Source organism: Zosterops lateralis, assembly GCF_965231275.1.
Source record: "Zosterops lateralis genome assembly, chromosome: Z".
Taxonomy (NCBI): Eukaryota; Metazoa; Chordata; class Aves; order Passeriformes; family Zosteropidae; genus Zosterops; species Zosterops lateralis.
The window spans coordinates 44022450-44049106 of NC_139800.1; the positions used below are offsets into that span (position 1 = coordinate 44022450).

A 26657-nucleotide genomic window follows, 5' to 3' on the forward strand; every position below is an offset into this window, starting at 1 on the left:
CTTCTGCTTCCTAGGAGGAAGCTTGCTACTTTGCTCTCACAGGTTTCTTGCAATGTTTTCCTGGAGTGACTGATACTGTGCCTTGCAAAGGGGTGGCTCCTGGAGCTGGCAAAGCCTGTTCTGAGCCTTTAGATGGTCCTGTGGCATTGATACTTCTTGTCACCTCCAGTCACTGTCACCCATGGACCAAGTAGCTCACTGCTATCAGCACCAACAGAACTGACTGTTACTAGCAGACAACACAGGAATCATTACATTTCTTGGATAAAAGAATTTTTAAAATAATCCATCAGGATTATTCAACACGACAAACCCCCGTGATTTTCAGTGCCTGAGTAGAAATATAAGAAAACTGAACAACGCGACCATGCAAATACACAGACAAACAGAACAGAGTAATTTCAGTCATTATCTAAGTTTGTGGGTTTTAAACTTTAAACACTTTTAAACACTTTCCTGAAGTGGAAACACCAATGCCACAAGAAGTTGGCTAAACTTTGCTGAAGACTTCTTATTTCCATTAGCAAAGATTCCTACTTTATTAAGTCTTCCCTGTCTGCAATGCCTCAATTCAAGTTCCTTTGAAATTATTAATGGATCAAAATCTGAAGGTCAGAATGCCATAGCGCATCTAATACTTGCCTCGGGAACACCAGTGCCAAGATGTAGTGATCTTCAGTCTTTCTACAACACCTTCTCCTTCTTTTTGGCAGAGTATTCGCCCTTCCAGTTGGCAATTTTTGTGCTACTTAGAACCAAAATAAGCTTACCAGAGTCTGCTTTTTGGACAGTTATAACAGAAACAAGGTAAAATCAGAACAGGAAGAAAATAAAGGGCACAGCAAGATAAAGGCAATGACTGCTCTTACCTACTCAGTTTTTGAAAATTAAGGTATGAAACTCTATTAACAACGTTCCAGCTTCCTAACATCCCCATGCAAAAAAAACGAAGCAAACCAGTAATAATTAGAAAATTTTCTTTCTCATTTTGTCTTTGCACTTCACCATCTATTCTCTATTAACTGCTCTCTTCATTTGTTTGCTCAATCTTCTCTCTTGAGCAGATAAATGGGTTTCATTTAAGTAAAGCCTAATGCTGTCAGTGACAGGAGAGCTGCCAACCCTGGCGGTTTCTGTAAGTCTATTAAACTGACCTAAGCATGCTAATACTTAATAAATTCCCTCCATTCACAGCAGTCCTTCACAAATATCCTTTTATCTCATATGAAAAACTAAGTTATGCAATTCAAATGAGTAATAAAAGACCAGACCCCACACTTTGGGGTATACTTATGTATACAAGCAGTTGTATCTGTATTTTTATGTATACCGCATCTGTATATTTATGTATACTGCAGCAGCACATACCATCAATTGCAATCTCTGATGTACTTCAAGCACTACTTGAGATTAAAGAAAGGGCTGACAACTTGAGGGAAGTATTCCAATTATTAAGATGAAACTGGCACTGGACAATCAAAACAAAACTTTATTTCATGGATTTCCTGCAACAGTCCATTTGCAGAGCAGATCTTCTAAACCTATCTGAAGGACATCTGCTATACTTATATATATATATACTTATATATTCAGTACAAACCCTAGACTCTCAAAATCACTGCCATTTCTGCCATTACCACTTAAAGTGGTAAAAAAAATACTCTGAAGAACAAGTGAACTACAAAGCACTACTAGTCAGCCTCACCCCCATCTCTATAATTTGCCATTCTTCAGAGCTCCAGAGATACAGTAATTACTTTTTAATTGAAACAAAGCTTTTAAAGCAACAAAGTATCCAGCCTTCATCTCTTACACAAGGGAAAAAACAGTCTGTAGCAGCAGAAAATGACTGATCTGAATTCTTCTCTCCCAAAAGGTTAATGTAATTGTTTAGATAAAGCAATAAATATGGAGGGAGGGCGTGAGGTTGACAGAGGGCATGAGGTTGACCTATGTGTAATAGGAAGTATACACAATAAGCAGCATGATTTATTTAAGTGAACATGTGCTGGCGAGCTACTGACAAGCAAGTGTAAAAATGATGGTGGAACAGCATAATTTCTTCAGCCATAATAGAAAACGTTGGCTCCCGATAGCTGGTATTTTATTCACTCTCTGTTTTCAGGTTTTGCAAAGGTTACTGGAAACCCTACTCACTTCAGTTCATACAAAATTATCAAGCATGTGGAAAAATAATAAAAGGACTATGGTTCTGTGAATAAACAGGGTCACACTTTAAACTCAAAACCTAAATGGTCCTAATAAGAAAAAAATACTCTCCTTTGCAAGGATTTAGCAGATTAAAACTAATCACACATATACCTTACTATACTTAGCGCAGCATTTATGCATCAGCTACTGCACTGAGGTAAAGAATGTATTAGCAACCTTGCACAGGACCAGAACTCCTACAAAGGAAAATAAACCACCTTTCTCCATAACAAAGTGTCTTTCTTCTTCCCCAAGAAAAGAGAAATTATGCTGAAGCCACCTAGAGCAGGTGACAATTGTATTGCTTAGCCATAGCTGCGGTGAAGTCTTCAAATAAAGAAAAGCTTGACAGAGAGCTTCTTCACGATCACTGAGTATCCCCTTAAGCAATCCTCCTCCACATTATTTCATTAACTCATTTCCTATCCTTGGAGGACAAAACAGTACTTACTCTAGGATAACGCAATAGCCTACAGACCTCTTCTCAAACAACTAATTTCTGCTGTTCTACTGCATTAGAACATCCACTTGTCAGAGAACAGAAAATATAGACGAGTGAGAGCAATGAAGAAGCAAAGGAAATTATGTCCCATGAATAAACTTACTTTACCGTAAGAGAAATATGGCAACTTTCTCTTCTTTTGAAATAAACACACTTATAATCTCATCTGAATTACCCATGAATGCTGAATAATGCATCCATCTAACAAAAGCAGAATGTATTTTGCCTCTAAATTCACATCTAAGAGCTCAGTTTTATAAAAAATTTAGAATCACCACAGAGTGTATCAATGTATTTTATAGCTTCTTCTTTAGTGCCATCTTGCTAGCCATGATTCCCCTTGTGGCAAAAGAGGAATGTAAAGGAAGATATGACACCTGTCCTTCAACTTACTTTTCTATGAAAATGGTAACATTTTAGTAACCAATACCATTACCTCTTAAAAATCCATGCATTTGATTCTGAGGCAATTGTTATTGTTCCAAAAATAAACGTGTGAAAAAATGCCACAGTTTTTCCTTCAATTACTGTCTCTTGGTACCATCACATATAAAGGTAAGAAGGCAATAAAGCCATTATTTAACAAGAAACTTATAGTATTTTTGTGCACAGCTGTTGATTTATGTAAGTGAACTTTGTACTGCTAAGAATTAATATACACAATTAATATACCAGAAAAGAAGGTTTAAAGTAGTTCAGTGATACAGGTCAAGAGTTCTTAACACAACTTGCATCCCAGCCTCCAGCTTGAAGCATAATGTTCATTCTTCATATTCTAGAGTGTTAAATAACACGGTAACTAGATGCAGAAGACAAGAATCATTCAACATTATCCACCCTTGATCTTTACACAAAATTCCCATGACATCCATAGAACTTCCACAGCTGTACAAACTAAAATAAGGTCCATGGCAAACACAGCTTTCAGGATTTGCTCTACAATAAATATCACAAGCAAAAGAGAGACAGCAAATGTTAACTCTTTATTTGTTTTGAACATATAAAGGTTATATGAAACAATTGAAACTATTTTTATTTATGAACCAATTCTTTTAGAGCCATCTTGTGGGAGAAATAAGCAGTTTAAAACAATACATGTACTTTAATAGCTTTTCTACCAAAAAGATCAGTGTTTAGTATGACATCTTCTAGTACTCTTAAAAAAATAAATGTCTCAGGCACACTGTAAACTTTATACAACATTATTTAATCCCCTAGAACATGAAGGAAGTGCCTTTATGAACAATCACATGTTAAAAGATTATTATTATAGATAGAAAAAATATATACCATTATGTTAAAGATGCTATTTTTCTGAAGAATGTTTTTAGACCTATTTTTAGATTCTATTCAAACTCCACCCAACTACAGCCCACAAAAAAAGCACAAAAACCAGGGAAGCTAAGCTTTCTTTCAGAGCTCTCTTGAGTAAATTGGATAGAATTACTCAATCTAACTAAACTGGGGGTAAAACAAAGCAAAATCAATTTTAATGTATTAGTAGATTTAGCACTTGAACCTGAAAAGTTTTCATTATTAAACAACCCCAGCATTTCCAGTTTAAAGCTTTGGTAATATTCTCAAGTTCTGAAGAGTTTACACCAGTTGTTTATAAAGAACTCATTACACAACAGTCTTCTGTTTGTATACACTTAAGTATAGCCTTGGACAGTCAACTTCAGTATAATCAAAAGTCCTGATGCAGACTTCAGCTACCTAGGGCAATCAAACATCAGCTCTGCTTGATTTATATGTCTTGTCTATGAAACAAAGTGCTTAAATTTTATCCTAGAGAAGAAAAGCACACCTACAGGTCATATATCTTACTCAGTTTTAATTTATGCCCTAATAAAATACTTAATTTATATAGAACATTAAAGCATATCACATTGCATTTATCCAATAAGTAATTATCTTCTACTAATACAAAAGTAAAACAAGACATGACTTGCAAAGCACACAATCAAGAGGTGTCACAGAAATATGCATTTTTTTGAGCTGTAACAATCAGTGTATAGTATGGACTAGCGGGCACCTCTGTTAATTTATTTTTTTTTAAATAAAGAAATTTTGGTATCTGAAACCTCTGACAGCTGTAACTAAACAGAACACACTGGCACCCAGACATATAACCAGACAATTTTGCTAAGGCAAGCACAAGTATGTCTATTTTTATTTTTACACTCCTACCAAAGTTTGAGTGAAAGAAGTTGTACATGTGCGCTTAAAGCCTTCCATCCTCTGTAAAAGAGGACAGTGAGATCTGCTTCGTCCACTCTTGCTTTAAACTTTGGAAAGGAGCCCTGACTCAGGGGCACTTGCCTTAATGAGATTTTGAATTTCTTTGAATTTTGGATGTTCTTTATCAGCTACCAGCTGCAGCAATATCGCTTCGCTAGTAGTAACTATAATTCCAGTACGTGCGAGACGCTGAAAAATAAAAGAGCAGAGAGGAAATCATGTAAGATATTTGCAAACGTGAATGAGGGAATTTTGAAAGAAAAGACAGATAGCATTATTAAAAACATCTCCTATTAACAAAAGTACTGCCAATTCCATTTCAGCATTTCTTAGTAGTATAATTTATAAAGCTAGGATGAAAATAGACTTTCCTATGGCAAAAGGCTGCCCTGGATTACAAATCTAGGCTTTCTACTTCAACTGGATTCTTTCCCCAAGTCAGATTTAATAGGCAGCAACCCCACACATTTTAATAACAACTCTTTCCCCTTGCATAACCCAGAGGACAGCTTTCTTCACTCTCATGCAAGGAAAGGCCTGGGGAAAAATAAAATAGCAAGGTCCAACCTAACAGCATTAAGCAAGAAATTTCTCTTTCAGTCCTTATTATGTACCACTACTTCAGCTTTTGGACTACAGAGCACATTAGTAGCAATAATCTCTGGAGAAAGAAAAAAAATCTTTTCTATACACATTATAAATCATACTGGCACAACAGCACTATCTTTTTAAATAATGTTTCATTACAGACAGTAACTCCAGAGTCAGTTTTCACAGGCTACAGGATAAAATGTATAGCTACAGAAAAAGCAAAACCAAAAGAGGTCTGCTAGATCTTGTAAGTGTGCAAGTCAACAGGGCTTGGGCTTCATGTAGCCCAAGGCACAGGACTCAATGTAAAGTTATGGGACTTCTAAAACTGTGGTTGTTGCTTACATAACAAAGTTACCTTCAGCAAAGGCTGACCAACTCATGTCCCCCATCATTTTCTAAGTCATCACACAGATGCTTTGGCAGTAAAACTGCTGAGGGAGTCACCTTTCCCTCCCTCATGCCGCATGCTCCACCAAATCAAATGGGATCCTGAATAAGCTAAGGGAGGGTACGCAGCAGAGGATAGAGATATGTACATATAGATTTTAACTGTAATCATTAAAGCAAAGAGAAGCTCCAAACTTTCTAGCTGCTTAATTACAAAGCGACTGATGGGTGAAAGTTATCAACTTTAAGGGACCAGTAAAGTATATGTAAACTACATAAACTACAGTCTATGTAACAACAAACTAACAAGGTTGGATTTACTGAAGTCAATGCTTCCTGCTTGCCATTATAGCAACAAGTCTCGCAATATTCTTAAGGTAAAACAAAGCAGCTATTTTCCTCAGCCCTCCATACAACCATATTTTTTAAACCTCACACGCATACAATAAAGAAGAAAAATAAGAAAATTAATATCAAATATTATGGCAATGTTTTCAACATAAGCCTCTCCAAGAATACAAAGGTTTAGGTTTTAACTAGTTTGGATGAGAAAAAATCCAGACCCTTAAAAAAATCATTGCCCTCTTCTGTAATATGTTCATTGAAAAGAGAGAACATCTCTTTAAAAGCAAAACATACCATAACATGTCAAAAGAGGCTGTCATTACCTTATACCTTTTCTAGGACTAGGTATAATTTTTATAGATTTCAAATTAGCAGAAATTAAGAGATGCATTTGCTAAGTATATTGGATGATTTCCAAGGAAATCACAAGTTTTCTTAAAATACTGTCTTTGAGAAGAAGGAAGGTATTGATAGTATGTTACATCCACATTGCAGAAACAAGTAGAAAAGACAAAGAACAGAAAAAAAAATCCAGCAGGAGCAGACTAAACTGTCTCAATTCAAGACCAAGCACTGGCATAAGACATCTTCATCAGAACAGGACAGAGATTCAAAGTAGTCACAACCTTGAACTGTTGAGCTATTTCATCAATGAAAATTTCAAGATCTTTTTGGTTTCTGAGATTTTTTTAACTACAAGTTGTTGCCTGCTGCAATTTTTAAGCATACAGGAGAAGTGGACACAACCTGTTATCCAAGCAGACATGAAAGCTTTAGTTATCAATTAAGTCAAATTGCACTTCCTAGTATACTTGCTCAGATATTTGCATATTCATCACCAGCACAATCAAAATCCATGCTATGTGATGGGAAATGTAGAGAACTGAAGGGGCAGGTGGGACTAGATGGGAGTTATTTGGGGTTGCTGAGGAAGCTAGTTGTTATCACTGCAAGGTCACTCTATTATTCTTGAAAAGTCACTGTGAATAGAGAAGGGCTGTGTTATTGTGAAAAGGCAAGTGTTACACTCATCTTCCCAGAAAGGTAAGGAAAATGGTCCAGGAAACCTGGTCAGTGAAACTCAGCTCACTAGCTTGCAAAAAAGTTTGCCCAAGAGACAATATTAGACTCACTCATTAAAAGAATGTGACTAGGAACTGTGAGCTCTATGGTGAAACTAAAGCAGGATTACCCAAGACTTTGGTATGTTGCCGCTTCCCTAAGAAATGTAAAGCCACAGTCCATCAGGATTAAGGACATGTCCAATATATGTCCATTTCTCCTGGTGTCCTCCTCCCAAGCATGCCCATGTCTTGCTTGCTCTAGCCCACATCCCTCAGTAGCATTTTTAAGTGAGGCTCTGTAACACAGGAAGAGGACAACATTGGTGTGTACTGACACATGCAGCAGAGGAGGTGTTACTGATGGCTCAACATTGCACGGCAAGTGTTGGCTGAATCATATTGTAATGACATAAGGGACCACAGCAAAGCGTTGTCTTCTGCTTACTGAGAAAGCACTGCTAAGGCATACCAAAAAGTTAACTAAAACTGAAAAATTTACAGCTTTTTCAAGCAATCACACTTTTAAGATCAATACCTTTTTGACAAGAACATTACGCAAAGTTAGCTAGTCACTGTTTTGACCTTTATTACATTGGCCCAACTTCTGTGCTTACAGTGTAAGTGATACATATACAAAACTATGCTTACAGTGTAAGTGATAAATATACAAAAACATAAACAACAAGGCAAACAGATTTCAGGTTTTCTATATTTGTTTTGTCTCCTACTGCTGCTGCATCCCAATGATTTAGGAAGTCCATGACTCCAGTCACTCTTGTACTCCATGTGTGTCCCTATGCTCTATGTGACAATTGACATTAGGTTTCCACTTAATTGAAGTCACGGGTTTCTTCAATCACTATATGCTAGGGATTTCTCTTTAGCCTTTAAGAAATTAAGTCTTCTCAAAATCTATGAAAAAGTATAACATTCTGTGGTTATTATTAGTTTCTACTTCAAATAATTGTTAGGGCCTGAGGCAAAAATTGCAATACTTAATGTATAAATCAGGTTTTGACTTTCAACAGTGATGCCTGTAGGCAAGTTAAGAGTACACCATCAAAAAATCATTTGCATGAATTTGCTACCACATACTTGTATACGCTTTTAAATCTTCTTCTTACATTTATCTCCACTTTCTCAACATGGCATTTGACTAAGCTCCTAAAAGCAAGGGGGAGGGGAATCTTTACTATAATCAGGGTCTTGCGATTAAGATTTAATTTGCACTGATGAGGAAAAGCAGAAGGAGGGACACGAGTACAAGGAAATCTGAACAGGATCACATACTGTACTTCATTGCACTTTAAGAATTTCAATATCTGAATAAATACTCTTTGGAACAACAAAACCAAAAGCTTTATAGCATTTTTACTCTGCTGTAGACATAACACTGCACAAAGGGATATGCTAAAATGCGAATGTTTATACAGAGTAATCTATATTGTATGAAACAATCACTTTTAAATTCCAAACATCTCAAACTGGTTTATGCATATTAAATCATAATTTAAGGGGGAAAAAAAAGCAGTACTTCTCCATTTTTGATGCTATTTTAAGAATCAGAGCACTCACCTTTTCTCAAATCTACATTTATCCACTTCTTTGTCCATAAAAATTCTTCGTTAGCTTACAATAAGCAGAGAACTTATGATTGGCCAACTCATGCCAATCCAAGGCGAAGAAATCCTTGACTAAGAAACTCACCTCAAGAGCAAACATTCTGTCCATCATACTTCTTGATGAGGTGGCATCAGCTACAATATGAACTTCTAGACCTCTACCAATTAATTCCAATGCTGTTTGCTGGATACAGACATGAGTCTACAGGGGAGAAATCAAAGGCAGAAAAGACACCAAGAAACCACTATTACAAAATTAAAGTAACATAATCACAAATTAGCGTTCATAACTAATTAGAGTTCAAATACATATTTTTATACCCCTGGCTTTACTGCAGAACTCAATATGCATTTTAAATGCCAGTTAAGTTTGAGACAAATGCCTGTAGTTTACAAGTATCTCATCTCATATTTTGAGATAATATTAAAAACAACACAAAAATAATTTATTCTATAGAGGACATCTAAGCTGAGTTGGTTTTCTTAATTAAAAAAGTGATGCCTCCTTTGAGAGCCAACAGACATTACCATAAACCAGTATCAGAATGGCAAGGCACCTACTTCTACTCCAAAGAGGACAATACTCCGGACGCCAGGGATCTCTGCTAATGCTGCTTCAACTTCTGGCAGCACCATTGAAAATTTTGTCTTGGGAAGCACAAGTTTAGCTCCTGTTAAATCAATTTCTTGCACAGTGCTGCCAAGACCTTTGGGGTACTGTTCAGTGACAATAACTGGAATTCCCAAGAGCCGTGCACCTTGGAGCTGTAAGGGGACAGGGAAGAAAACATTAAAAAGCCCCACAAACAAACAAAACCAAAGAAACCCAAAAACAAACAAACAAAAAACCCCCAACAGTAACAAAGATATTGTTATTACCTAATACTAAGTAATTGTTAGACTGTATGTAAAATAATAGTTTACAGTGAGTGATGAAAAGAAAATAAAAAAGCAAACATACCAGTCGTTGGCCCACACTGATAATATCGCCAAAGTATTTGATGGCAGGTCGGAATCGTTCTTGCATGTCACAACAAAAAAAAACAGTGCTTGAGGGTGTCAGGTTGCCCAAAGTAGTAATCTGAAAAAGAAATAAAGGTAACGTTTTCCATGGCAGTGGACATCCTTTCAGAAATGCAGCAGAATGAGGAAGAGTCTGCAATACCGTTGCTAGATTATGGATTTATGTTACTTCAAGTCAAAATAGGAGAAAAGTTTTTCAAGCCTGATTTTGGTGTGTTTCTGAATCTGAGAGCACAACAAAAATCAATATACAGATTGGATGTGTCCCCAAACAACAAAATTTATATGAGAAAAAATTGGTGCAACTATACATCATCCACACTGTCTATGTCTACTCGTCACCCTTGAGTTCTACTGAAAGGAGTATTTTTAATTTGCAGAGATAGGGTATGGGCAGGAATACCTGCACGTCTTCAAGGAGGTCCCTGCACTCTAGGAAAATTAATCATTCTGACCCCAAATACCACGATGATACATGATTGGCGCAATAAAAGAAACAATCAGACCTGGAAACGTAGACAATTGGAAAGTTTAAAAGATGATTGTGATAGCCACATTGCGGATTGGTCAAAATAAAAGGAAGTATTGATGTCAATATTTTTGCCATGGGTGGCTGCAGCAAAGGTGCTAGGCGAGCTCTCCCACCTAGAGCGCTGGCTCGGAAAACAGGCCAATTTGACATCTGCTGTCCTACAAGACCTTCTTGAAGACAAAGAGACCACTAGAAAGGCAACCCTCCAGAACACGGCTGCTATAGATTTCCTACTCTTTGCCCATGGACATGGCTGCGACGAATTCGAAGGACTCTGTTGCTTTAACCTATCGAGTCATGGAGAGAGCATCCATGCAAAAATCAAAGCAATACAAGGAGCTGTCCAAGATCTAAAGAGAGAAACACAACATGAGGAATGGTCAGACAATCCCTTTAAAAACTAGGGTCTCAAGGGATGGGCGGCGACTGTCGCAAATGGACTTTTGTGGGTTTTATTTATTCTGTTAATCATCGTGATTACCTTTGGTTGTATGCTCAAGTGCCTGAAGGAATTCTCCAACAAAGTCTTTTTAATAAATAAAGAAGGGGGAGTTGTGAAGGCTCCTGCCTCCATAGAAGACTTGAAAAGGGACATGCACCCTGCGCTCCCTTGGAGAACTACAAGTACCTGAGTAAGTTTGCTATTAGCGCAGTTGAAAGCTTTTTCCTTTAGATGTTAATTACTCAGTTATGGATTGGTTAATGCAGTATACCCTACTTCTACTCCCTGATTGGTTGGTTTCGAGTCTTTCCCTGACTGGTTGGTTTCAGGTCTTTCCCTGATTGGTCCAAGTTTCAATCCCCTAATTTGTTTATTAATGTACCCTCTGATTGGTTCCTTTTCTCAACCCTTAATCCCATTGGCTGTTTATGAAACTCCACCCCTTTTTGTGAGTGCATAAAACCCCGCTGACTGAGTGCCTCAGGGTATCCAAGTCATCAGCGGAGATGGAATAAAGAAGCTTCTCGGAGATCATCTATGACTCCCGAGTGATTCTTCCACGTCGCCTGAGATCACTTCCACCAGGGAGAGCCACTTCGGCCCAAAAGCCCAGCTAGAGCTGATGGGCTTTTCCCTCACAACTGAGCTGAAAATCACTCCATCGAGGTGCTTTGCGCCACCTGGACTGAGGCTGCCTTGATAAAGGCAACTTGCTAGGGAAGGTCACTGCCCTCAAGAAGACCCAGCCGGTGGCCTTGGCGGGGTGGCGACAAACAAATAGCTGATACTGAACAGTACAGTATAGTCATCGATATGTACTCAAGATTCTATTAGGTGGGAAACATAAGTCAACATAAATATACATGGAAATTTCTGAACTCTTAAGGAGGCAGAGGAACATACTGCCTAAATTATAGCAAAAAAGAAGAAAGTACCAAAAGCAAAATTACATTCTTCAAATTCATTTTTAAATCCACAACTCTTGGAACTGATACAGACTCAGGATAAATTAAAGTTAAAAAAAAAATTCAGACTTCCACTTGCTTTCAGATATTCTATGTACACACATTTTCAATACTTCCTATACAATACTATACCTTGTGTAGTCAATTTGATTTGTCTATGACATCTTTTAGCACAACCCTGATGCAAATCCGAAGGCTAGGATGAAAGTAGAGAAGACTGTAAATATTAGAAACCAATCTGAATATATTTCAACGACAAAAGTAATCTCCTAGAGCTTCCCTCATACAAGCTACCAAGCAGGGCAGAAGGGAGGGGATAAGGAAAATAAATCAAATACTTAATTTTCTTACACTTAGAAAGGGTGCTTTGTATTTGCATAAATGAATTATTTGCACTACCTGTAGAACCAAAGTAGAGGGCTTCAGATGGAAGCTACAGGGAAAGAAAAGAGCTACATACTATTATTTAGTTGTAAGGCAACTCAAGAGAAATTACATTCATTCAGGAGCTTTTCAGCAGACAGATAAATCGAATTGAATAAAGAGCTTCTTGGAAGTACCCATTAATTACATACATTTCATTTTCTGCAGTCGGATGTTATAATGTTTTAAACTGAAACAAAATTACAAAATCTATAAAAGAATGTATTTTGGAAGACTGCAGATGTATTGGGTTTACGTGACAAGGTTTTGGTAAGCAAGGGGAGGCTAAAAGGGGTGGCTTTTGTGAGATGCCAGAAACAGCCTCCTGTCAAGATTGTGCTAATGCCAGCTGAATCCAAGACAGATCGGCTACATCAGTGATGCCAGTGACAACTCTATGCTAACATATTTAAGAAAGGGTTAAAAACCCATGGTCCAACAGCAGCTGTGAGAGGAAGGTGGGAGTATGCAGGAGAGACAGCACTGTAGACATCAAGGTCAGTGCAGAAAAAGGAACAGGAGGTGCCCCGGGTGCTGGAGCAGAGATTCCCCTGCCGGCTCTGGTGCAGACCACGGTGAGGCAGCTGTGCCGCTACAGCCCATGGGGTTCCACAGTGGAACGGAATTCCACTCGCAGTCCTTGGAAGACTCCACAGCAGGGCCTTGAAGAAGTGACTCTGCAGTTGTGACTCTGAAAGGCCACACTGAAGCAGACTCCTAGCAGGACCTGTGACTCTAGAGAGGAGCCCATGCTGGAGTATGCAGGGAAGGACTGTAGCCTCTGGGAAGGATGCACATTTGGGAAGTTCATGACATACTATCTCCCATCGGAGGGACCCCACTCTGGAGCAGGGGAAGAGTGTGAGAAGAATGCGTGGCAGAGGTGAAGTTTTATGAAATGACCACAAACCCCATTCCCCATCCCTCTGTGCTGCTTGAAGGAAAGAGGTAGAGAAGTTGCAAATAGAGCTAAACCTGGGAAGAAGGGAGGGATGGGGAGCAGCTGTTCTTACATTTGCTCTTATTTCTGATTATTCTACTCAGTTATTGATTAGCACTATATTAAACTAATTTCCCCAAGTCTGTTTTGTCTATGATGGTAATTGGCAAGTGATCCCGCTCTGTCCTTATCTTGATGCATAAGCTTCTTTGTCACATTTTCTCCCCTCTGTCCTATTGAGGACAAGTGATGGAGCAGCTTGGTGGGCACCTGGTGGCCAGCCAAGGTCAACTCGCCAAAAAGGAATTGGAAATCAATAAATATTAGTTGCAAAACTTTCACTGATTCACCGCATGCCTCCAGAGTAAAATGCTGGTAATCTCAATTCCCAAGGCTATGCTTAATAATGGCCATGCTTAAACATATGCAACGGCCTCTTCAAACTGTTGGGAAAATTACTTGTATGCTAACAGTTGTAAATGCTAAATTACCTCAGTTCTCAGGTTCATGACACCACTACTGCCAATGCAGCAACCATTCATAAACATGGTTCCTCCAGTCCTTGTGAGCCAAGCAGCAACACAACTAATACAACCAGATACAGAGGCAAATGTAGTAACAACCACAGTGCTTATACACTGGGCTCATTGATACAAAGCACAGGAAGACAGAAGACGATCACAAGAGGCATTAGGGAAATCTTTTTCACCAGGAAGATACAGCAGCACTGAGAAAGATTACCACAGTGTGAGACCTCCATCCTTGGAGATTTTCAGCATACACCAATGCAGCAGCTGATTTGATCAAAGAGTTAGAGAAAGCAGCCTCTAGATATTTTTCCCAAATAACACTTCTGCAACTCTACACAAGGTAATGAATGAGGCCTGGGACCAAGAAAGATTGGCCATAAAATTAAATAACCACCTTGTTCTTGAATACCATCCATCTACATGCTTGAACAATGCAAAAAGCAGTCAGTGGGCAGTATTAATGTACAATTCGACACCACAGGGAGCACCTACCGGGACATTCCAGCTCTGGCACTTACTACCACTACAGGAGTCAATCATGACATTTAACTTTCCTACCACTCAACAATAAAAATAGAATAATTGAAATAAACAATATTTCAAAGCATGGTTCCTACTCATAAAATGCACCATTTTGTCTTGGCCTTTGTATGACAAGCAAAGACTATTATTTTCTCCTTTAAATCTTTCCATCACTTTAAAAGCTGCACCAGGGGAGTTTTAGGTTGGACTTTAGGAAGGATTTCTTCACAGAAAGGGAGATTAGATATTAGAACGGGCTGCCCAGGGAGTGTGGAGTCGCTGTCACTGAAGGCGTTGAAGGAAAGACTTGGAGGTAGCACTTGGTACCACGGTTTAATTGACATGGCAGTGTTCAGTCATAGGCTGGACTCCATCTCAGAGGTCTTTTACAGTCTAATTGATTCTGTAATTCTGTAAATTTTTAAGATCTGTCTGAACTATCACAAACCATCAGGGACTGTAGAATGACCTACGTGAAGTTAATCTACTGCCTTGGTATGAACCCTCCTCTGCCAGCGCAGCAGATGGCACTACCGTCCCTAGCAGAGGAACAAATGTAACTAGAGTAGGAAAGTCTTCAAGAAGCTGCATAGTCTGCCCCTACTGAAGGATCAAACAAATACAAATATTTTTCACAGACAACCACAGGGTCTGACCCATCAGCAATAGAACTCCTATAAAACCCATTCCACAGCTCTGTTACCTTTACCATTCAGTGTTTTCTCATCCACAGCTTGTTTGCTGACATTTAAGAGTGTTATTTCCAGTTAGGTCCACAGTGAATTTGAAACACAAAAGCATTACCATTCTCCTTCACATGGATAACCATGTGCAAAACTTATTATCAGACCTCAAGGTCTCCCTTTGGGCCTTCCCCTCCCCCTCCTTATTCCAAAATATATCTAATGGTTTTAGTATTTCTTCTACAACTCAAATTATTTTCATGGTCCTCCCCAGGGTAGTTTTCAAGTTGCAGTCTGGAACGAGGCACTCAATACTACTATCATTACAGTGTTTCTCTGCCCATACTACTTCACTGTTCTAGCAGCGCCCCAAATATCAGCCAATTCACAGCCCCTTCAGGGCCTGTTTATTTTGTACTTTCCAGTACAGTATTTGCTCTTTTCATAATTGATGATACTTAGACTCCTGAGCTACATTTTAAACTTATAAATCATCCCCTGAAGTCTCCACCATCTTCCATTTGTGTAGCTGATTATTTCTACATTGCTACTTCCATTTTGAAGTGCATCTTATTGCACCCTGTTTCTCCAACTTGTCCTGAAATATCTGAAGTCTGCTTTTCCAGATGTTTGCAGCTCCTTCCAGCCTGAGATCCTCTGCAAAAACAGTATTTGCCCTAAGTTTCGTCAAGGACAAGGATAATGGCATAATTAAAAGCAGTGGATTTGGAAGCTGTCTTAAGGAGCACAATTCAATTTAATTCTGATTTGACAGTGAGGTGCAGAAAAAACCTGACTGTCTTTCCAGCCAGGAAGTATCCTTATTATAGACTTCCACTGAATCTCATATGTTTATGTCAAAAAGCACAGGGAGCTGGAGCAAAATCACTGTATCTGCTTTTCTTTATTGTCAAGTTAGTTTCATATGATTTAATTTATGCTTTCAGATTCATACCAGCAGCTCTCTAAAACAAAGCTGTGCCAACTGTTTATTTGCTAAATAAATGCTTTTAAAATCTAACACAAATAATTCATATATTGAGTTTCATATTTATTTCTGATTAGCTTGCAGTCTGCATTGTGGCAGAATAAGAGGAAACTGGAAGAAAGAGATACTAAGATCAGAGTCAACACTTGCTGGTGTTATGTGGAAGAGCAGATGTGGGACGGACAGAATGCAGCAAAAAGCAGTTTGAATTTAAGTTTCATAAATAGTAGCTAACACAGTCCATAAATAAATTCATGTAAGTATTTGCTATGTATAAAGGAAAGATTTAGTCTACTAGCTCCTTAGTCTGCCATGCAAACCCTACTACTCACTTGCATTCAATGACATCCTCCCCTTCTACAACAACGCTGTGTCAGGGCCAAGTGACACCTCCACATCTCCTGGCAGTGAAAATCACCCAGACCTCCCCAGTGTTACATGTCAAAGAGCTGGTGTGAGGGCAAAACTACACCTAAACATCACACCTGGGCTGGCGCATCAACACCTGTTTGATTTCACTGCAGAAAGAGAGGCAGGTTGGGCAAAGATCATGAGCCACTGCAGCCACAAAGTACCTGCCTGAATCCACCCTGCATATAACATCTACTCAGCCCAATAACATTAAACAACTTGAACTCAAAAAAGTAGAAAAAAACCCCATCAAAATCCAAGCCACCTGAAGTTCCCCTCAACAGTATATAAGCATTTCCATCTGTTGTACTCCAATTCTCTTAGTTAGGATTTTTTGTCCTCCAGCTGAAGGTTACCCACAACACAACCAGAATAGGTACATCAAATAGCCACGTAACCTGATGCAGCTCTTTTACCCAGCTAAAAAAGTCATCTCTAGGACCTTGTCCAGACCAGGATTTAAAGGTATGCTGTCACAAGTCACATATAGCTTTAAATCCTACTCTAGCAAAGACCTAGGTAGGAAAGGAGATATGATTTTTCACATCTATATAATCTCTGCTGATTATTATTAATCAAACAAAATGTGATTGTGATGAAGTACTATAATTACAGAGTCAGATTTACAAAAATATTCACATATACTGGCTTTTTATCTGTACTTTCCCTGTTTGAAGTCCAGGAAATTATGATACATGCAAAATGAAATTTCCTTACAGTATTTGTAATGAATAAGAAACTGGGAGCAAATAAATAGCCCCATTTAATATCACTAGTGACTTTATAAATCTCACATCAAGGTTATCTACTAAAAGGGCAGACGGCAGGGGGATGTTACAACCTTGGTATTTCAAGAATGGCTTAGAAGAGAGAACAATAAAAAGAAGCTACCACCTTTTCTTTTGTATTTCTTAAAGGAAATCTGTAAGATTCAGTTGTACATTCCTGCCTTTTTTTCAAATGAAAAACAAATGAATAAATTCAGTTTGATGTATTTCAAGAGAAAAATAGGTTACAAGTGTTTCAGTTTAGACACATAAATATTTACCTCAAGCCAATGTACAGCCTCTTACATGTAATTCAGCGTTTTAAAAGCACAGATTTAGTTAAAAAACACATAATGTATATATAGGTAATGTAGTACAAAAGTCTGCAGCAAAATTTAAAATTACTAAAATGCTTGCTGCAGAGTAAAGATAAACAAACAAGGAGCATGTATTTCAGGAAAAAAAATCCTCTTTCAGTATTTTCAGCTCTTTTTTTCCCTTCTTTAAGGTTCTACATGCTGCTTTTCAAAAAAACTTATTTAGGAATGTACCAATTACCAAAATTTGTAATTTCACCCTAAAACTCCCAAATAACACTCCGGCAATTTATGCTTTGGCTTTTCCTGGTGTTCAGAAAATTGACTTGGGTTCCTGAGTTACTGTTAGTTCTAGTTCCAGACTATCCAAACAAGATCAGATACATGCAATGAGAGCGAAAATCCATGTATAAATTGTTATATTTACCTTATCATGAAGCAACAGTTGAATATCATTCTGCAAGCAGTTTTTATCAAGAAAGATAAGCCTGAGACACCAACCTGGCTCAAAAAACCATCCTGAAATAGACGTGCTTTATGCAATGATGTCAGTAATAATTTCACCCTTTTAGCTTCAGTATCTTAAGGTTTACCAGTCTGTAAATACAGAGCACAAGTCCTCCTGAGAAGAAGTCACCTTGAAGTTACGACAGTAACTGTGAAATAGCGAATCTTGGTTATATATTTGAAAGCTGCCTGAACTCCACTATTACACAGCTGTAGTGCACATATACCTGTCTTTTCTTTGGATATCACCAAAGTCTTTTTCCTTACTCCTCTTCTTCAAAGGCAGCTACAACACTACAAGAAAACACAGTAATTTTTGTTGCACTATTTAACTGTATTTAGAGGCAATTGAAGTGGTCCTGCATTCCCTCACCCAAACTATATATACCATAGTCTTTTCTTAAAAGACTTCTAAAAGACTTAAAATTTATGAAAAGCAGATACAGTCCCTCCATTTGGGAGAGGCCTGAGAAGATGTCCCTCTTCACTGCATGTCTCTGGTTGAGGAGATTCGAGTCAAGGAGCAGCAACCAGGCAGAACATCATAGTGCAGTGCACCCCACCAGCCTGCCTAACACTGCGTGCCCACCGAAAGCTTCAGTGACTGTTTTGTGCCAGGACACCCAAACCAAACAAATGTACGTATATGAGGATGCTACAAAGGCATAAAACAACCACAGAGCAAATGTCCCTGTACAGAGCAAGCTTGAACTGAGTTAATGGAGTAGATTTCCAGGGACAGCTTATGGCAATTTCTCCATGAGATTACTGGCCCCCTCAGCCACAGGGACAAGAAATTGAAACAGCCCAGTCGAACACCATTTGATGCTGACATTTCATGAGCTATTATATCAAAAGGCATCCTTCTATGATAGGCCTGCACAGGAATCAAAATGGAAGGATAACATTTCAGAGACTGTGGACTCTAGCTGCCTTAAATGTTAAAATGCTACCTCCAACTAAATGCATACATGTACTTCATGAAACATGCATATAAAAGCATAAATTATTGTCTGGGGACAGTTGCTAGCATCTCTGAATTTTAATTTTAAACCAGAAATATCTTTCTAAATATGAAAGTCTAATCACATCAGCAAGCAAAAGTTGTCCCTCCTGAAATATACATCCAAAACAGTGATTTCACTGACTGTGCCACACACAGAGTTGACAAATCAATGTTGTGTATAAATGCAGATAAAACATCAGGGAGGGACAGAGAAAGGGAGAAAAGGCGGGGGGAAGGAAAAAAGGGCATAAAATAGTGGCAATGCCTGAATGAATACACAAAAAGTATAATATTCCCATCACTAAGTCCAAAAAGTCTTAAAAAGCACAGCTGTGTCTGTATCATACCAAATGTTTCTCAAACAAGTGATCTCTGAGCACCTGTCTCTGGCTTAAGGCAAGCTAACTGACATCGTTGTGATGTCTCAGTTGAGATGTCTTCAGCTCATTCACAGCTGCTGAAATACATCAAGGAGTAACCTACAAATACCATCCTTTTCATATCAACAGCTGCAATTGTCACAGAACTGCAACAGTACTGGTGTAGGCAATCAAATAGACAATAATGCATAAAATATAGGTTTGTCCTGAATCCCTGCAGTCAAAGCTGTCTAGCACATTTGCACCCTGGGAGCGATGTATCCTTCCTTGTCTCAGTACTGACCTTTATTCCAAGACGTATGTCCTGCTACAAATGCTGCACTTACAGTTTCAGTGCAGAAGGCATCTGCAAAGGAGTCTTTGCAGAGTAGTGATCTGCATACACAAATGAGAACTAAAATTCCAACCTGCAACACTGTTATATGTCCAGAATTCAATAATTCTGTTTTTAAAATTCTTGCTTTAACTAACACCCATACCAACTCTTTTTGCAAACGGGAAAGACTGTTCCCTTCCAGTTTTTCAACTGGGCTCCCAGAAATTCTGTTTACAACACAGAAACAGAAAAGTTTCAAACAGAATATGATGAGTGTATATGATGAAAGTTAATAAGTTATTAAACTAGTTTGCTCCATTCTTTCCATACATACAATTAAGAATAAAATAGAAGATGCCAAGGGCATCCTTGGTGTTCAGGCCACCTTGAGAGTTTATGCGTACAAGACACTATGATTAAGCAGAGTTTACAAACAGGACAAGTCTGCCATTTCTGAAAATATTACAAGAAGACAAGCATTGTTTCAGCTTTTATGGTAACACTTTTCCAACTTCTTAGAAATGCTGGCTAGGCAAACTAAAATTTCCTAATTATAAATTAAAAAAAAAATATTCTGAATGAAAACAGCAATGGTGTGGGGTTTATTACTGGGGTTTGTTTTGGTTTGTTGGGTTTTTTCAAGTTGAATTCTTTGATACTGGATAAAGGAAGAAGCAATGCATTTTGAGTGAAGTATTACAACACAGTTTACACCAATCTCAAGCGGCATGAAAGTAGGAAAGCATCTGTAACTGCACCTATCTGGCAGTCTGGCTTCCTAGTTTGTGGCTACAGAATTACCAAGCTATAAACCTGTATATCGTAAAGGGCTTTTTGAGACAAAGAGGGATACAGAGGTCCTGACGAACTACAAGTCAAGATACCGACCTCTGGCAGAGCCCACTTTACTGGGACCTTTCGAGTTTCCACCTCGCAGCGTTACGCCCGGTTAAGGCCGGGTTAGCGCAGCCGCCTGATTTAACGGAGAGCACTGATTGCTCCAGCGACCTGACTTGTTTTCCCGGTCATCACGCCAAGTAAGTTCTGGCTGGCTGAAGGCAAAGCCCAGTTACCACACGCGTGTGGCACAAAGCGCACCTGTCTCCCCGGCTTAGGAAACCAAAAGTTTCCAGGGAGCCCCAGCCCGCTGCAGGACCCGCCGCTCCTCCGGAAGGGGCCGGGGCTGCCGAGCCGAGCCGAGCCGAGCCGAGCCGAGCCGAGCCGAGCCGAGCCGAGCCGGGCCGGACCGAGCCGAGCCGAGCCGAGCCGAGCCGAGCCGCCCGTCCCCACACGCACCTGTGGCGGCCGGCGCTGCCGCACCGCCGGCTCTCACCTGGATCTGCAGCGGCACCAGGCGCACCTTGCAGCGCTCGTTGACCAGGAAGCCCTTGGGCAGGTCGATGTACTGGCTCCACTCCTCGGCGAAGAGCTGCACCACGAACTTGCGGTGCATGTCTATCTGGTCCCCGTACAGGCTGAGGAACTTCTGGATCAGCAGCTCGTAGCCGGCGCCGTGGGGCACGCTGGCGGGCCGCGCGAAAACCGAAAAGCAGAAAAGGACGGGCACCGAGCCGCCGGCCGCCGGCCCGCAGCCCCCGCCGCCCGGAGCAGCGCCCGGCTCCGCCGCCGCCATCTTCAGGGGCCGCCGCGCCGCGCTCCGCCAGCCCGCTGCGGGCCGCGCCGCCGCTCCTCCTCCCGCCTCCTCCCCTCAGCCGGCCGGGCGGTGCCGCCGGGCCCCAATCCCCGCTGCGGCTGCTCCTGCTCCTCCTCCCCTCCATGGGGCTCGGCCTGCCTCGCACCCCTGCGGGGGTGAGAGCGCCCCCGGGGTGCTCCCGTCGGGCGGGCACGGCTGTGCCGGGCGGGCGGGTGGTGTTTCCCCGCTCAGCCGGACGGGGAGAAGAGCAGCCCCCGCGGGCGCGGCCGCCCTGGGCCGGGCGGAGAGGTCCCGTGTCTCCCGCAGAGGGGCAGAGGGACGCCGCCGCTGGGGCGGCCCGGCGGGCTCGGAGCGCGGGGCAGGGCGGGCTCCGGGCCCCTCACGGCGGGAAGGCGCGGCCGCGTCCCGGGGAAGCTGAACGGGAAACCTGTTGGTAGAGCCTGAAACATGCCCGGTTGCTTTGGAGGGTGATCCAGCCCGGATCTGGATGGGGGACTGGTAGCCGAGCTCTCGCACGAGGCAATTCCTTCGGAACTGCCCGTCTCTGAAGGGCGGGAGGTGCCCGAGCCGCTGCTCCCAGCTTCCAGCTCCATCCACGGATTAGAACGCAGTCCCGTTTTTTTCCCTTCGCAGCTTCATGCTTTCTACCATAGTTATTTTTTTCTCCAGGAATGACTGACAGCTGAAATTGTTGCCCGTATTTTTGCCATAATTACCAGAGTTTCCGTTATATTACAGTAGGATCGGGGGGATGTGATATTGGCATAGAAAGAAAATATTCTCTGTTAAAAGCAAGTGGATGTTTTCATGCACTATGCCGGTGCAGTGGCAGCACCATCAGGGTTAAAGCATGCCTTCCTGGCTAAATACCAACAAGCTGAAGCACAGAGTTGATTAGGAGAATGGAGCACCTCTCCTATGAGGAAAGGCTGACAGAATTGGGATTGTCCAGCCTGGAGATGACTTGAGGGTGACCTAATTGCAGCTCTCCAGTACCTGGAGGGAGCCTGCAAGAAAGATGGAGATGGACTTTTTTACAAGGGCATGTTGTAACAGGGCGAAGGGGAGTGGTTTCAAACTGGAAGAGAACAGGTTTAGATTAGGTATGAGGAAGCAATTGTTTACTGTGAGGGTGGTGAGGCACTGAGACAGGCTGCCCAGATAGGCTATGGATGGCCTGTCCTTGGAAGCGTTCAAGGGCAGGCTGGATAGAGCACTGAGCCGACATGGTCTAGTGAAAGGTGCCCATGTTCAAAGCAGGGGGATTGGAGCCAGGTGATCTCTGAGGTCCCTTCCAACCCAGGCTATTCCATGACTCCATGCAAGTTCTTCTCAGGCTTCACTGAGATCAGATATTTGGAGCTGTCACGTTAAATGACAGTGTTATGTTTTCACCACTTTGTTGGGTTTTTTAACTGGGAAATGCACTCTTGATGTGATTTGATTTAAAAATTGCAAGGATAAGTAGTCTTTTGAAGTTACTTATTTACTTGCTTGTCTACTCACTAGGCACCAAAGCAGCATAAAGTGATTATTTTATATGCTACCCAAGAAACAAGTGTGCACAGGCACCTGCACATTACAGGAAAAACATTAAAGTTATACTGTCTAGGCAGAAATTACACATATTAAGGTTTTAAAAAGATTCCATCACAAGTCTAAACCACTCATTTTTTCTGCCTTCTCTCAGTGCCAATGAATTCCATGGTTACATACAGAATTTCCACCTCCTTTCCAAAGGAGATAGTGTCAAACTTCTGCATTCAGTCTAACTGCACATATGTCTTGGTTTGGGAAGACAGGTATCTGCCAGGAGGGAAAGCTGGAGTTTTCCTTGGAATGGAGAATGTAACCTCCCCTTCCTCCAAATTACTATAGTTTTGCAATTAAGGGCATTCAGGCAAAGATTTGGGAATAGGAATAACTGTTCTTTACTAAGAATATTAAGAATACAAATGCAGTAGTACAATTAAAAAAAACAACAAAAACAAACCACAAAACAAAAAATCCTAGAAACCCTGACAGAATTAGAAATACAACCTGACACCCTGCTGGTCAGGGTGTTAGAAGCAATCTAAATAAATCCTCCTGGAGTGGCAGATGTGGTTCTGTTGGAGTAGTGATGATCCTGTAGGAAGGGTCCAGTGATGGTGAGATGGGTCCAGTCCTCCTTCAGGAATCCAGTGGAAAACTGGGTGCCTGCTGTTCTTGAGTCTCAGTTTTTATCCAGGTAGGAACAGTTGGCTCCTTCTGCTGGGTGGAGCATCTCACAACGGGATGATGTAATGTTTTCAGTCATGTGGTGAGCCTTAGTGGCCCATTAAAAGCAGATACCCCCTGGAGGGAGGATGGGTGGTAGAAGCGATAAGGAACATTTTTTGGTTACTTAACCCAAGACAACACATCTCTGTGGTTAAGAAATACTTTCAAAAGAGTGGAGAGCCTGTCCATCCAGGTTTGGTTTAAACACTCGATCCTGTCCTGCACAGAGCAATATTTAACTGGGAAAAAGAAAGAAATTTTCACCTCTAAAAATGAAGTGAATACTTAAGAGTGTTTGATGAATTATATACAACTCTATTCCGTGTGCCAACTCTAAAAAATGTCCAGTAGCTAGAGTTCAGGACTTATTTTAATTATTTGTCCGTGCTTACTGTTCTGCTGATTTAATTCATTGATACAGACAGTCATTAATACTGTTACAGCAGAGGAATACAGAGTGAACAATTTTATGGCCTAGTCATTAGCTGACTTGAATCAGTTCCAGTTTTCCAAAAGAAAAGGTGACAAATTAAACACTCGGTGAACTCTATTTATTTTCTGTGACTTAAACTGGTTCCTGTTTCTTATTTTGTACTTTATTTTAATTGAGTGCATTCTAAAATTCAATATACTTTTAAAACATAGTATGAGTAGTGGTTTTGTGGATTAATGGTGTCTTTTAAATGGATTTCCTTTTTCCAGTATAGCAAGATTGTTATATCTGTATTTACAAAATAGGCCATGACAGGTTTTTACCTTTCTACAACTGCTGTCTATGATGAATACATTTGAATAAAAACCAGTATTATGCAGAACACATAACATTTTTTAGTATGTTCACCAGATTCAAGCTTACTTTAATAACAGAAAAGGTTTTGCTAACAGGATTAAATGCTTGCAATGACAAGGAATTGTCAAGGCAGTACCCACATTTATCCAAAACCTGGATGATGAGGGCCTTTTCTACTGCAGTTGACCATTGCTGCCCCTGTTGTCCCTCAGGTCAAGGACCCAGAGCAGGCGCTGGTCCTCCCTGCACAGGAGGTCTTGAAGGCAGAAGGGCACAGCTGCCAGGCCCCTGTAAGGCACCCATGAAGGCAACAGCTATAGCTGCTTTCTTTACCACACAACCAATATGTTCTTACCAAGTGACAGCTAATCTTGGCCTTGGTCTGTGTCTAATTTATGCTTGTACCATACTATACAGCCTTGGATCTTTTCACATTTCAAATTCTCTCTTACACTGCAACTTCACAGTCAGCCTTTTCACAGGTAGTTTAACCTTCCTTCCTTCCTTCCTTCCTTCCTTCCTTCCTTCCTTCCTTCCTTCCTTCCTTCCTTCCTTCCTTCCTTCCTTCCTTCCTTCCTTCCTTCCTTCCTGCCTCCCTCCCTCCCTCCCTCCCTCCCTCCCTCCCTCCCTCCCTCCCTCCCTCCCTTGAGTAGCCTGTGCTTGGAGAGTATTGTCCCATGGAAGAAATCACTTCTGGTGCAAGCAGATCTCAGACTATGTATTTTTCCATGCCAGCTGTGGTCATCTTCAGTTATAAAGGGATCACGATGTGATACCAACTTGAGAAGGGACACTTTCCATGCATCACCAGCTGGATGTAAGTTGGATTCAACGACTTTTTGTGTGTCTCTTAATCATACAGCTCCTGTGGCAGTTGCAGAGATATTATACCATTATGAATATGAGGCTTAACCCACCTACAAAATCCAGAACAGCATTTTTTGCTTCACAGAAAGAGAAGAGGAAACTGCAGTATGCAGGAAAAATGCCCAATGATCCCCATTACATTGGCTTAAAATAAATGTGATACTTTTAACTCAGTTTGAATAACACAAGTGTGTAACAACATTTGTAACACATCTCTTTGGCATTTTACATTGTGAATAATGTGGCATCAGTCCTGGTACACAATTAAGAAAAATACTGCTTTTGCTAGAAATTCAGTGTTAGCCGCATCATGTCATTTAGGCTGTATTTTGACATCTTAAATTTCTTTCCTATTTAACAGCACTTGGAGCATGTCGGAACAGGATATCAGAATGTGGCAATGGTAACCACAGAATCAGTTGTAGAATTGTATAGGTCTAAATAGACCTGTATGATCCTTGAGTTCAGCTGTAGTATAGTGCCGTGAGGCTGAGCCAAAACAAAAACAAGACCCTCCTTCTATGTTACTAGTATTAAAAAATGTGAAAATTCAAGTTCTCGTGGAAGAAAACAGCGCTGTCAAAGTACTCTGCTGAATTTAAATTTTTTTCGTTCTTTTGATAAAGCAAATTTCATTAAAATTATGATGCCACCATAGAAGCTTAATTACCAAACTCAGCTGGTTTTTTTCTGTTGGAATTTAAAAACTGAAGTTGGGAACAGTTACACTGTTATGAGGCAGCCATGTTCAAGTTTTCTTGTACAAGCCAACTCCATTTTCTATTGTTAAAGTATATAAAGATAAAATTTAGAAAAAATATACCAAGAGCTTACTCACTGAATAATCATATGACTATTTTCACAGTGATGTATTATGATAAAATTTCTTAGACCTGTTTTCAGATATGGTAACCCCACATTTCTACAAATATAAATAATTACATGTCTTCATTACTAGCATTAAATGTGGCACAGTCTTAATGAGTATGTTTTGCCTTTATATCACAAAGCACAGCTGACAAAGTTGTCAAAATTTGTCAATTATTTCAAGATTAAATATTATAATTATGTTTTTTCAGGGCACAGAATAATTTGGAATTCCACTAGATGTTGGTCCAAAAATTCAGTTAAGTTTCCTTTTGAGATTTATTACCAAAAGATTTTCAACATTGTTGATGTAAATGTACAAACATGCTTTGCCAGGCAGACAGAGACCAAATAGAAGAGGGCTTCTTTCGTCTCCTGCTGTCAAGCTGGCAAATGACAGTGGCAGAGATCTTAGAATCCATTTCGTTGTTTGAAAGTTGAGAAGCCTGAAAACTTAAAGCATTTCCTTTATGATATAATTGATCTGCATCTCCTGCAG

The 26657-nt window shown here is 40.3% G+C and overlaps 1 protein-coding gene across 1 annotated transcript; it reads right to left on the reverse strand.

Annotated features, from left to right (window-relative positions):
* Nucleotides 1–3683: 3683 nt before the first annotated feature.
* ISOC1 (isochorismatase domain containing 1) lies at nucleotides 3684–21351 on the reverse strand (the record flags this gene model as incomplete). The annotated part of the gene is made up of 5 exons (XM_083884605.1): nucleotides 3684–5143; nucleotides 9052–9168; nucleotides 9528–9731; nucleotides 9928–10047; nucleotides 21052–21351. 5 exons carry the CDS (start codon nucleotides 21349–21351, stop codon nucleotides 4997–4999), a joined length of 888 nt encoding a protein of 295 aa, XP_083740731.1. The 3' UTR covers nucleotides 3684–4996.
* Nucleotides 21352–26657: the final 5306 nt, after the last annotated feature.